At 46.9% G+C, this 13,970-nt stretch overlaps 1 protein-coding gene across 1 annotated transcript in view; it reads right to left on the reverse strand.

Moving 5' to 3' along the window:
• Positions 1–1,717, reverse strand: part of ARTN (artemin) — an 11,221-nt gene extending 9,504 nt beyond the window's left edge. Inside the window, exon 1 of the mRNA XM_044673969.1 lies at positions 1,599–1,717. Coding sequence (XP_044529904.1) covers positions 1,599–1,671 — 73 coding nt within the window. The 5' untranslated portion in view covers positions 1,672–1,717. The remainder of the gene's footprint in view (positions 1–1,598) is intronic.
• Positions 1,718–13,970: the final 12,253 nt, after the last annotated feature.

The following is a 13,970-nucleotide window of genomic DNA, read 5'->3' on the forward strand; positions in this document are numbered from 1 at the left end:
AACTTGGGGGACCATGTGAGTGGCCCCTGACTGGAAAAATCCAAACTGCCACCACTGGAGGAAGGCAGGGTCCCACTCCCCACCGTTCCTGTTTGGGCTGCTGGGACTTTCATTGCTTAGCCAGGATGGGAAGTGGGTCTTCTGGGGCCCAGCTTAGGAGACAGTCACTTTTGGGGTGTGTGGCAGTGATTCTGGGTTGGCTTGGGTGGTTATTCAGGTCCCTTCCAACTTGGAGCTTTGGTGAACCCCTAAACCCTCTGCTTAGGCCTGGCTGGTTTGTTTCCTCCCTCTCCGTGGATGCTCTCTGCTTGGTCTTTCAGTCTTCACCCCTTGTCCCTCCTCCAGAAAGCCTTCCTAGCTAGCCAGGCCCCCATTAAGCTTCTCTCCCTTACCTCACTCCCCTGTCCCTGTGGCACCTGCTGCTGCCTGATCTCTGGGAAGCTGCTAATGCCTTCTTGGCACCAAGTTCAGCTCATGCCTCTAGGAATTCTCTCCCTAGGACTCCCCTGTTTTGGGACCTTGAAGGGAAGGGAATAGGCCTCTTCTGCCCTCTTCAGCCCTTCAGCCTGTAGGGCTTTCCCTGGAGGGAGCATCCTCTTTCCTTGCCCTTTCCCCTCCAAGCTGGGCCTGCTCTGGAAGATGCTTATGCCCCCCACTCTGGGGCTGCTTCCCAAAGAGCAAGCATATTCCCACAGTGCTCTGCCTGCCAGGCCCTCCCAGCCCTGCCTTGCCTTGCCTTGCCTTGCCCTGGGTGGGGTGGGCAAGAGGTTCAAGGGGGCCAGTGTCTCCCTCGGAACCCTCATGCCCTGCCATTCCCTGTCCGCCAGGGGGGCCAGTCTCTCCTCCCACCCGGGCTGGTCCTGGCCGCTTTAGAGAGCCCTCCCTCCCGAGGCGCAAGGACTTCGCCATGGGGACGCAGGTACTTACCTCCTCCTTCTGGGCAGCGGTGGCGGCGTCCTGGGCCCCCGTCCCTGGGGGCGCCCCGCTAGGAGCCAGGGCTCGGCCGGCCCATGCCGGGGCTCCGCACCTGGGGCTCCGCACCTGGGGTTTCCGCCCGCCTCCCAGCCGCAGCTCTGGCCCAAGCCCGACTGGGCTCCCTGAGGCCGCGACGGGAACTCGAGTTACTAGTGCCTGCGCGGGGCGGCCAGGGGGCTGGGGCGCTCGGGGGGCGGGCTCACCGGCAGTCCGGGCGGGGCGGGGCGGGGCGGGGCGGGCCGGGCGCCCAGGGAAGGGGGCGTGGGGGAAGGCGGCGACCGCGGCGGCCGCCGGGCATTAGGGTCTGCAGGGGGCCCCGGGGACCGGACCACAGGGGGCGGGAGGAGCAGGACGGCTGGGAGGCGACTGCTGGACAGTCAGTCAGGCAGCCGGGCGGGCACCCCGGGGATCCTGAGGGGGAGGAAGAGGAGGGGGTCCGTCCGCTAAGCCTCGGGGAGCCGCTGGGGCAAAGGGCACGGATTGCACGGCCCGTCGACGGACTGGACGGCCCCGAGAACCGGCCAGGAGGAGGGCGGCCCCGAACCCAGAGCCCTGGGCTGGGGACCCAGGCCCCAATACCCGGGGTGGGGGTTGGGGAGGGCACGGCAGGAGGCAGGACTCACCGGTCAGCGCGTGGAGGTGGGCAAAGGGCGGCCCAGCGGCCGGAAGGCAGAGGGTCTCGGAGGGAGGGAGCATGGGCTGGTCGGGACTGTGGGCTCTGGGGCCCCGTCTTGGGGGCCGAGGCCGGCTCCATCCCTCTTCATTCAGCTCCTGGCCCCCGCAGCCACAGCCGTCTGGTGTCAGATTCCAGCTCTGGAGTCACCTGATCCCGATCCCTGGGCAGGGCAGGGCTGGGCTGGGCAGGGCAGGGGCGGGGGCGGAACGCGGGGCCCCTAGTCCCGTCAGGTCCCGAGAGTTCCGTCATCTCCCGCCTCTTCCCCTGGGCTGCTCACCTGCTAGCTCTTCCAGGGACAGGCCCCTTCCGGCCCCAAGCAGCCAAGAGGGGGGAGGGGGAAAGGGGGGGGGAACCTCCTGGCACCTGGGACAGCGCCCCGGGGAACAGAGAAGGGAGAGAGGGCCTAGGTCTCAGCCCAGAAAGGTAGGCGGGCAGAGGAGAGCCCAGGAGACCAGACCAGTGGAGATGGGGAAGAGGGAGAACGGGGGCCAGCAGGGACCCGAGGGCCCAGAAGGAGTGTGCAGGGGGAGACAGATGGCAGGGAGGGGAAAAGTGAGGAGGCCAAATCCGGAGAAGAGTGGGGGCTTTGCAGAAAAGGGGGCGGTGAAGAGGGAGCAAATTGGTTTAGTCTTAGGCGGATTAATAGTGTCTTGGGTAGAGCCAGCCTACTTGTCTCTCTCCTGAGGCTGAGGCCCTACCCTTGGCCCCAGGAGTGGGGAGGGCACAAAGAATGAGGAGTCCCTGACTCACCCTCATACCAACTCTATGGGGCTCTTTGGGCTGGGCTGGGATGTCAGGGCCCTGGGAGTCTGGAGCCCCCACCTATCCTCTCTGCTGCTGAGTTGAGTTCCTGCTCCCTCAGAGAAGCCTGACTAGAGGGTGAGGTATTCTATACTGGGGCCCCAGGAATTTGGAAGGATCACACCAACCCCCAAAGCTCTGGGCATCTTGGCCTGGAATGAGAAGATGGTGGGTATGCCCTTCCCCAGCCACAGACTCCCACAGGCACAGAGCTCCTTGGGTTTGGAGGGAAATTGTCCCCTAGAACTCATCTGGCCTCCCCTTGAAGACCCTCAGGAATGACAAGGAGCTCACTACCAGTAAGCCACATGGGTGGACATCTCTGATTCCAGCCCAATTCAATGAACCAGAACAAGACCAGTTATAGGAAGGTGTGTGTCCCTTCTGAGTTGTTTCAAGGCCAAACATCCCCAGTTACTTAAGACCAGGAGCATTTAAATGGTAGGATTCTGAGCCCTTTCCTCATCTTGGCTTGCCTCTTGCTCCAGGGCTTCAAAGTGTGGGCCCCAGAAATGAACACAGCATGTGGCCAGATGTGCTCAGACCAGGGCAGAGGCCAGGGCACCGTGCCTTTCTCAGTAGCTGTTTGGCAGCCCATGTTGATTCGCATGAAGTCTTCTTCCAGATCCTTTTCAGAGAAACCATTCTCCACACACTCCCCTTCTCAGTACTGTATTGTGCAATTAACATTTTGAACCCAAGTATAAAACTTTACATTTAGTCTTCTAGAAATTCATACCATCAATGTGTTTGCTATTGTTTCCAGCTTCAAGCTATTTGCTTCTTTGATCATTGGACCATCTCTGCCTTCATCCAAGCAACTGATAAAAATTATTGAACAGGAGGTAGCTAGGTTGCACAGTGGATAGAGCACCACACTTGTAGTTAGGAGGGCATGGGTTCAAATCTTGCCCCAGACACTTCCTAGTTGAGTAACCCTGGGCAAGTCATTTAGCCCCAATTGCCTATCCCTTGCTGCTCTTCTATCTTAGAACTGATACCAAGGGGGTAGCTAGGTTGCTCAGTGGATTGAGAGCCAGGCCTAGAGACGGGAAGTCCTAGGTTCAAATCTGGCCTCAGACACTTCCTAGCTGTGTGACCCTGGGCAAGTCACTTAACCTTACTGCTTGTCTACCTTAGAACAGATACACAGTATTGATATGAAGACAGAAGGTAAAGTTTTAAAAAAAAAATGATTGAAGAGACTAGCCAGTCAATAAAACTACATTGTTTAAATGCCAACATGATGCCAGACACCATGCTATGTGGTGAACACTGGTGCCCTGCTAGGTGTACTAGTAGAGGCTTCCCTCTGGGCCGGCACTAAGGGTCTATTTGTAGGAACCGCCTTTTCCACTGTGCTCAACCAGTGGCCATCCAGAAACACAGAGCTTTCTGTGAAAGCCGTAATGGGGAACTCACAGAGCCATGAATGTCAGAGGCAAGTCTGGAGAGCTTCCAAGGTTAGGTTCCTTGCACTGAGCTGTAATCAGCCCTTTGGCAGCTTCCCGCCCCATCCCCCTCCGTTGTTCATGGTCCTCTCCTCTGGGACAGAGCAGAGCAAGCCTCCTCCTTCTCCCCCACCACAGCCCTTAAAGAATTAAAAAAAAATTGTTTGCTTGGGTTTTTTTTTCATTTTTAAAACTTTATTTATTTATTTGATTTAGAGGTTTTTTTTCCCCATGGTTCCATGATTCATGTTCTTTCCCTCCCCCTCCTCCCACCCCACTCCCATAGGCAATGCGCAATTCCACTGGGTTTTACATGTGTCATTGATCAAGACCTATTTCCAGATTATTGATATTTGCAATAGAGGGATCATTTAGAGCAATGATTCCCAAAGTGGGCGCCACCACCCCCTGGTGGGTGCTGCAGCGATCCAGGGGGGCTTTGATGGCCACAGGTGCATTTGGGGGCAGTGAATAACTGTAAGGGGGCCGTGATAGTATGTGACAGGGAAAGCTAAGTAATATTTTTTCTGGAAAGAGGGCTGTAGGCCAGAAAAGTTTGGGAACCACTGATCTAGAGTCTACATCCCCAGTCATATCCCCATAGAACTATGTGATCAAGGAAATGTTTTTCTTCTGTGTTTCTGCTCCGACAGTTCTTTCTCTGGATGTGGATAGTCCTTAAAGAATGTAAAAGACATCCCTGCTGCCTGGCCAGCCAGATTCCCTGGGCTTCCCTCTGACAGGGTAAACATCCCCACTTCCTATGACCAGTGCATACACATATGGATGGATGGACAGATGCATGCATGCATGCCGTGTGTGTGCTTACAAGAATACAGACACCTCTATCTCTAGATACATACGTGTATGCCATACATGTATGTGTACGTATATGTATGTATGTGCACACCTACACACAAATATCTAGATTTCTCTTCTTGGGTTTTCGTATCCTTCCCTGAACTGGTCTTTCCATTTAGAAGGAAGAGATTCTGAAAGAGAAACAAGGAGGTGGGGTATTCCTGGCATGAAAATGATGGGAGATGGGCTGCCAAGTTTGGGGAGTAGTTAGTAGAACAGTTTGGATGAAAAGTAGAATGTATGAAGGGGCGTGTTCTACAGAAAGCTTGGAGATCGTTTGTGAAGAGCCTTGAATGTCAGCAGAGGAGTTTGTACGTTAGGGAGAAGCAGGGCACGGGAGCTAGAAAGCCAAGGTCGGGCTCAGTTTCTGCTCCTGATTTTAACTATGATTAAATCACGTAATCTTCCTGAGGTTCAGTTTTCTCATCTGTAAAATGGAGATCATAATGGCAGTGGTTTGTGCTTCACTGGGCTGTCATAGAGATGGAATGAGATTATGTCTGTAAAGCATTTTGTAAAGCTGAGAGAGCTGGCCATTATTCTGATCCTGGAGACAGCAGGGAGTGAGCCACTAAAAGCTTGGGAGCTGGAGAGACACATTCAATAGGCCCGTGTTTCAGGAGATCATTTTGGCAGCTCTGGAGGGGGGAGAAGAGGTCTGAGCTGGGACCTGACAGTGATGCAGACAACAGCCTGAGCCGGGTTAGTGACCAGGAGAGAGGAGAGAAGGGTCCGAGAGATACAGGGGAGGGTGAGTTGATGAAGCTCGAATATGGGGGAATGGGAGAGGAGAAAAGTCCCAGAGAAGGCCCTTCCCGATTTTCCTCCTGCCTCTCTCGTGGCCACTTCCCCCTCCTCACTAATATTTGCCCCTCACCCACTGCATGAAACCACCTTGCATTTATTCTGTGTTTGGGGACACTGTTTCCCTGGCTCATTGACAGCCCCAGGATGTCAGCTCTTTGAGGGCGCTCCTGCCTCTGGAAGTCCAGGACACGGCCCAGAGCAGAGCTATGTTGATGGACCGATGCATGGGATCTTCCCCCGAGAAGTGGCAGGGGAGGATGATGAGCTCAGTATGGTCGTGCTGAATTTGAGGGACCCAAGGGACATCCCGCTGATGGGATCAGCAGCAGGTGGGTAGAGACAGTGAATGGGAACTCAGGAGAGAGAGCCTTGGCATGGGGAAGGGACTGATCTGCACATTCTGGAGGTCTCTGCTGAACTTTGGTCTTGGAAGAAACAGCAGGAAAACAGGCATTTTACAGGGATGCTGAATAGGGAGTTTTTCGTCACTCTCTGTGATCCTATTTGGGGTTTTCTTGGCAAAGATCCTGGAGTGGTTTGCCATTTCCTTCTCCAGTTCATTTTACAGATAATGAAACTGAGGCAAACAGGGTAAAGGGACTTGTCCAGGGTGATCCAGCTAGGATGTGTCTGAAGCCAGGTGTGAACTCAGGAAGATGAGTCTTCCTGACTCCAGGCTGGTGCTCTATCCACTGCACCATCTAGCTACCCCAATCTATATAAATATTAGCTATTATTATCTTTATTGTTGTTGTTATTATTATTGCTTCCCTGACTCCACCCTCCTTCTTATCCCTCCTCTCCCTTCTGGGAACTTCCATGGCTCCTGGGGCTGCAGGGGCGGCCATTCTCCATTAATTGGGTTCCATGGCTGCTGTCTGAGAATCTGCCCATTACTGAGATGCCATAATCTGGATCCAGGATCCAGGAAGAGGGCATAAATGATTAAGACTCAGAGTGCTAAAGCTCTTAAAATCTCCCCAAGTGCTTGGGGATCAAGGATATCGACCTTAAAAGGGGAGACTGAACAAGGCCTTTGTCTTTAGCCATTACTTACCTTAGGGGGTTCAGCTGAAGCAGAACTGGGATAGGGCCAGAGCTGAGGAGAGAGGGGGGAGCCAGAAAGCAGGATGGTACATAGTGGGGAGGCAGGAATCCATCTATAGCCTGCCATCTGGGAGTGCCAGCACCCCAAGAGGGACACATGCCATGACCCAGACCCCAAAGATCTAGGTTTGGGTCTACATCTGGGGTGACCTCAGGCTAATTGTCACCTCTCTGGTTCCCATAAAATGAAAAAGTTGGACTAGATGGGCTCCAACTTAAATCTATGATTTGACCACCCAGGTAGGTGGGAGCTGTAGCCAACAAGGAGAGAGGTCATGCCAATGGTAATGTATGAACATCCCTGGCTCTAGGCTCTAGGACCAGGCCTCCTCACCACATGACTCTGCCCACTGTAATTGCCACCACGTTGGCCACCCTGAGCTAGGAAAAGGAGGGTTGCACAGCTGTCACTAATCAGTCAGTCAACCAACAATTGCCTAGCACTCAGGAAGCATTTCATAGATGTTTGCTGATTGATTGTCGACTATGCCAGTCAGTCAACAAGCATTTATTGTTTTTTTTAATTAAATCTTTTTTCAATCAGCAAAAATCCACCTTCTCTCCCTCCTACTTCACCCCACCTCCCAACTGAGAAAGAAAAACAATTCTCTGTTACAAACATGTAGAGTCAAGCAAAAAAAAAAATCCCCATTAGCTATGGCCAAAAAAATATATGTCTAATTCTCCATTCTGCTTCCCGTCCCGCCTTATCAGCAGATGGGCAGAAGGTTTCACCAGGAGACCTCCGCAATCATAGCTGGCCATTAAGCTGATCCCACATCTTTCAAAGTTGTTTGTTTTTACAATATTTTTGTCATCATGTAAATTAATCTCTTGGTTCTCTTCATTCTTTATCAGTTCATAACATTTTCCTGGCTTTCTCTAAAACCACTCCCTTCATCATTAATGAAAAAAAAATACAATTCTTCCCTTTCATCCACTAATACCACTACTAGGTCTGTATCCCAAAGAGATCTAAAAAAGGGGGGGAGGGGGAAAGGACCTCCTGGTACAAAGATACCTCTAGCAGCTCTTTTTATGGTGGCAAAGAATTAGAAACTAAAGGGATGTCTCTCCGTTGGAGAATGGCTGAACAAATTGTGGTGTGTGATGGTGATAGAACGCTATTGTGCTAGAAGGAATGATGAATCGATGGATTTCTATGTGAATTGGAAAGACCTCCATGAACTGATGCGGAGTGAAAGAAGCAGAACCAGGAAAATAGTGTCCATAGTAATAGCAATATTGTGGAATGATCAACTATGATGGACTTAGCTACTCTCAGCAATACAATGATCCAAGACAATGAACAATATGGAAGTGTGTTTTGCATGCTAATACATTTATGATCCAGATCAAATTATTTACCATCTCTGGGAGTGGGGAGGGAAGGGAGGGAGGGAGGAAAACAATTTAGATCTTGTAAATTTGGAAAATGTATGTTGAAGGTTGTTATTACATGTATTTGGAAAAATAAAATATTTTAAAAATAATAAATAAAATAAAACTATAGGCAATTAAAAAAAAAACAAAACCTTACCTTCTGTCTTAGAATTGTTAGTATCCATTCCAAGGCTGAAGAGTGGCAATTGGGATTAAGTGACTTGCCCAAGGTCATACAACTAGGAAGTGTCTGAGGTCAAATTTGAATCCAGGACCTCTCATCTCCAGGCCTGACTATTCTCTGAGCCACCTCGATGCATCACTCCTTTTGTCATTTTTTTTTGCAATCAATAACATTCCACCACATCCATACACAATAACTTGTTCAGTCACTTTCCAAATGTGGGCACCTCCTCAGTTTCCAATTCTTGGCCAGCTCAAAAAGAGCTCTAAAATTTGTGTATGTGCTTAGTGTTTGTTTTACTTAGGCATTTAACATCCAATGAGATAATAATTGTAAAGTGCTTAACAGAGTGCCTGGTATATGTTGTCAGTCAGTTGTTTTCAGTTGTGTTTGACAATTTGTGATGCCGTTTGGGGTTTTCTTGGCAAAGATCTTGGAGTGGTTTGCCATTTCCTTCTCTAGCTCATTTTATACATGAAGAAACTGAAGCAAACAGAGTTAAGGGTAGTATGTATCTAAGGCAAGATTTGAACTCAAGATAAATGCCCTGAGCACTATATAAATATTAGCTATTATTATCATCATCATTATTATTATTGCTTTTCTTAGTCTACCCTCCCTCTTATTCCTCCTCTCCCTTCTTCCCTTTCTCTCCTGTTCCCTCATTCCATAAAATGTATTTCTGTACTGAACTGTATGTGTGTTCATGTGTGCATGTGTGTGCACATACATATATTTATTGGATATCTCAAAAATCTCAAACTTTAATGCCTTCAAACTGCACTAAAACTTTTGGGACACCCTGCACTCTTCCCTCCTTTTAACCAGTTCAGATGAGATGGGGAATCAAGTGTCACTCACTCCCTTTGCTCCTCTCTGCTTATTTCTTTAGACTTCTTCTTGGGCACTCTGATTGTGTAAGATCATTTCCCATAATCTTCCCCTCCTTTTCCATTCTTCTCTTAAGATGTTCAAAACATAAAAGAACCATTCTCAAGCCCTATGTCTATTTAGACTTCCCTCAATTCTTGGGACCTCCTAGCTATGGAACAGACTACCATGCCTGTGGTCTGGAACATTCTAGAACATTCCTCCACTCTTCCCTCCCTTCTCCTTTGGAGGCCTCCATTTGTGGGAAGGACCAAGACAGTCTGGTTTTCCTTTCCTCACCCTCTACCCTTTTGTACAAGCCCTTCATCTTGCATTCGAATATAAGCTCCTCGGGAGCAGTCTTTGTTTGTATGTATGCTGAACAATGGGACTGGCACTTGTTCATTTGTTCAATCATATCTGACTCTTTGGGACCCCATAGACCATAGCTTTCCAGGCCCTTCTATCCTCCACCATCTCCCAGAGTCTACCCAAGTTCATGTTTATTGTTTCCATGACCCTCTCTATCTCTCTTATCCTTTGCCAACCCCTTATCTTTTTGCCTTCAATCTTTCCCAACATCGGGGTCTTTTCCAATGAGTTCTATCTTTTTGTTATGTGGTCAAAGTGTTTAAATGTTGGCTTCAGTATTTGTCCTTCTAATAAGTAGCCAATTAATGTCTTAAATATTGAATGATTTGATCTCCTTGCTGTCCAAGGGACCCAAGATTCTTCTCTAGTACCTCAATTCAAGAGCATCAGCTCTGTGGTACTCAGCCTTCCTTATAGTCCAGCTCTCACAACTACACATTGCTACTGGAAAAAGCCATAGTTTTGACTATTTGGACCTTTGTCAGCAAGGCAATGTCCCTGCTTTTTAGGATGCTGTCCAGATTTGCCAACATCTTTTAATTTTATTGCTGCAGTCACTGTCAGCAGTGATCTTTGAGTCCAAGAGAGTATAAAATCTGACACTGTTTCCATTTCTTCTCCCTCTATTTTCAAGGAAGTTATGGGGCCAGTTGCTGAGATCTTTGGTTTTTTTTTTTTTTAATATTAAGCTTCAAGCTAACTTTCACACTCTCCTCTTTTACCCTCGTCAAGAGGCTTCTTAATTCTTTACTTTCTGCCAACAGAATGCATCATCTGAAGATCTGAGATTGTTACTATTTCTCCTGGCAACCTTAACTCCAGCTTTTGATTTGTCCAGCCTAGATTTCACATGATGTAATCTCCATATAAGTTAAATAAGTAAGGTGACAATATATTGCCTTGTCATGCTCCTTTCTCAATTTTAAACCAATCAGTTGTTCCATATTCGGTTCCATTGCTTCTTGACTCACACACAGGTTCCTCAGGAAACAATAAGATGATCTGGCACTCCCATTTCTTTGAGGACTCGACATATTTTGTTGTGATCCACACAGGCAAACACTTTAGTGTAATCAATGAAGCAAATGTAGATGTTTTTTCTTGACCTCCCCTGCTTTCTCTATAAACCAGTGAATGTTGGCAATTTGGTCTCTAGTTCCTCTGCTTCTTTAAAAACCAGCCTGCACTTCTGGCAATTCTCAGTTCTCAGTATTATTGAAGCCTAGCCTGCAGAATCTTAAGCCTAACTTTGTTGGTGGGTGAAATGAGCACAATTGTTCAGTATTTTGGGGGGGGCACTGCCCTTCTTTAGGATTGGGACATAAACCAATCTTCTCCAGGCCAGTGGTCACTGATGAGTTTTCCAAATTTGCTGGCATATTGAGTACAGCACTTAATTTTTTAAATTTAGTATTTAGTTTTCTCAATTACACATAATAACAATTTTTAGACAAGTTTTCTGAAATTATAAGACCCCAATTGTCTCTCTCTGTCCCTTATTTCTCCCCTCTCTGAGATGAAAAACAATTTGAACTAGGGTTATACTTGTATGGTTATGTGAAACATTTCCAAATGGGTCAGTTGTGAAAGAATACTCATATAAAACCCAAACCCCAAAATGAAAACACAAATAAAACAGTGAAAAATAATATGGTGTTTTAAAAAAATAAACCCTTACCTTCTGTCTTAGAATCAATACTGTGTATTGGTTCTAAGGCAGATGAGTGGTAAAGGCTAGGCAATGGGGGTTAAGTTAAATGGGGGTTAAGTTAAAGTTAAGTTAAGTTAAGTTAAATGCCCAGGGTCAAAGAGCTAGGAAGTGTCTAAGGCTAGATTTGAACCTAGGACCTAGCTCTCAATCCACTGAGCTACTCAGGCCTCACAAAATAATATGTTTTGACCTGTATTCTGGCCTTAACATTCTTTCTCTGGAAGTGGATAGCATTCTTTGTCGTAAGTCCTTCTGAATTGTCCCAGATCATTGAATTGCTAAAAATAGCCAAGTCTTTCACAGTTGATCATTGTACAATATTGCTGTTACTGTGTTCAACGTTGTTCTGGTTCTGCTCACTTCACTCTGAATCAGTAGGTCTTTCCATCTTTTTTTCTGAAATCATCCTGCTCATCATTTCTTATAGTACAACAGAGTGCATCACTTTCTTTTTTAACCCTTACATTCCATCTTAAAATCAATTGGCTCTAAGGCAGAAGAGTGGTAAAGGCTAAGCAATTGGGGTTAAGTGACTTGTCCAGGCTCACATAGCTAGACGATGTCTGAGACTACATTTGAATCCAGGACCTCCTGGTTCCAGACCTAGCATTTTATCTACTGAGCCACCTAGCTGCCCCTGAGTGCAACACTTTAACAGGCTCATCTTTTAGAAATTTAGACAGCTCAGCTGGAATTCCCTCACTTCCACTAGCCTTGTTGTTAGCAATCTTTCCCGAGATTCACTTGACTTCATTCTCCAGGACATCTAGCCCTGGATCAGGAACTATACTCTCATGGTTATGGATGATGTTAAGATCACTGTCTTGTCACAGAGTACAGGCTTTTTGTAGCTCAGTGGATTACTGTGCGGTTACCCAAGACCTACTGGTCATGGTGGAAAGTTCTGGCAAAAGGTGATCCACTGGAGAAGAAAATGGCAAACCTCTCCACTAACTTTGCCAAGAAAACTCAATGGACAATATAAATATCATAAGAGAAATGATGCCAGAAGATGAGCCCCTCAAGTTGGAAGGTGACCAACACCCTTTTGGGCAAGTGTGGAGGATAACTACAAGTAGCTCCAGAAAGAACAAAGCAGCTGGGCCAAGGCTGAAAGGAAGCTCAGCTGTGAATGTGTCTGGGGGTGAAAGGAAAGTCTGATGTTATAAAGAAAAAAAAATTGCATAGAAACCTGGAATGTAAGATCCGTGAACCAAAGGAAAGCTGGATATGGTCAAATAGGAGATAGAAAAATTAAACACAGACAAGTCACAGATTAAACATAGATGTGTTTAAACATAGACATATTAGTAAATTGAAAGGGATGAGAATGGATGAATTTAATTCAGGTAATCATTACATATAACTCTGTGGGCAAGAATCCCTTAGAAGAAATGGAGAAAGCCATCATAGTCAATGAAAGAGAGAGAAAGGCAGTACCAGGATATGATCTCAAAAATGACAGACATGGAGGCAGCTAAGTGGCTCAGTGGATTGAGAGCCAGGCCTAGAGACAGGAGGTCCTGAGTTCAGTCCCGACCTCAGATACTTCCTAGCTGTGTGACCCTGGGCAAGTCACTTGACCCCCATTGCCTGGTCCTTCCCACTCTTTCTGTCTTGGGACCAATCAATACTCAGTATTGATTCTAAGATGGAAGGTAAAAGTTTAAAAAAAAATGTACTCAATCAATAAATGCTTTTTTCTTTCCTTTATCTTTTTTCTGACCCTTGATGATGAAAGGGTTAAGAGGGAAAACATGTATCATCTCCCCATATAAGAATATAAAACGTATCCTTGTTCATTCCCACTTATAATGTTCATTCAAGTTCAACTTTGTACGTTTGTCTGGATTTCTTCATTTGCATCTCAAAGTTTTCATGCAGCTTTGGTCTTTTTATCAGTAAAGCTTGGAAATCTTTTTTTCCCAGTTATTTATTTACTTATTTTAGAGCTTATTTATTTATTTAGTTTAGAATATTTTCCCATGGTTCCATGATTCATTTTCTTTCCCTTCCCCTTCTCCCACCCAATTCCACTGGGTTTTACATGTGTCATTGATCAAGACCTATTTTGGGAATCTTTTGCTTCATTAAAAGTACATTTCCCAGGGGGCAGCTGGGTAGCTCAGTGATTGAGAGCCAGGCCTAGAGATGGGAGGTCCTAGGTTCAAATCCGGCCTCAGACACTTCCCAGCAGTGTGACCCTGGGCAAGTCACTTGACCCCCATTGCCTACCCTTACCACTCTTCCACCTATAAGTCAATACACAGAAGTTAAGGGTTTAAAATTAAAATAAATAAATAAATAAAAAGTACATTTCCCGCTATATACTCAGTTTTGCTGAATAAATTATCCTCCTTTGCCCTCTGGAATATCATATTACAAACTCTTCTCTCCTTTATAGTGGTGGCTACTAAATTGTATGTGATTCTAATGCCTTGGTTCTTGAATTCTTTCTTTCTGGCTGCTTGTAGCACTTTTTCTTTGACTTGGAAACTCTGGATTTTACTAGGTCCTAATGAGTGTTAATTAATTAGAATAACAAATCCTGTTAAGTGGTTGCATTATTCATGTTCACTCTATTTGAGCTTATAATAATAATAATAATTATTATTATTTTTTTAAAGCCCTTATCTTCCATCTTGGAGTCAATACTGTGTATTGGTTCCAAGGCAAAAGAATGGTAAGGGCTAGGCAATGGGGGTTCAGTGACTTGCCCAGGGTCACACAGCTAGGAAGTGTCTGAGGCCAGATTTGAACCTAGGATCTCCT

The sequence above is a fragment of the Gracilinanus agilis genome, chromosome 4 (genome assembly GCF_016433145.1).
Source record: "Gracilinanus agilis isolate LMUSP501 chromosome 4, AgileGrace, whole genome shotgun sequence".
In the NCBI taxonomy this organism is placed as follows: Eukaryota; Metazoa; Chordata; class Mammalia; order Didelphimorphia; family Didelphidae; genus Gracilinanus; species Gracilinanus agilis.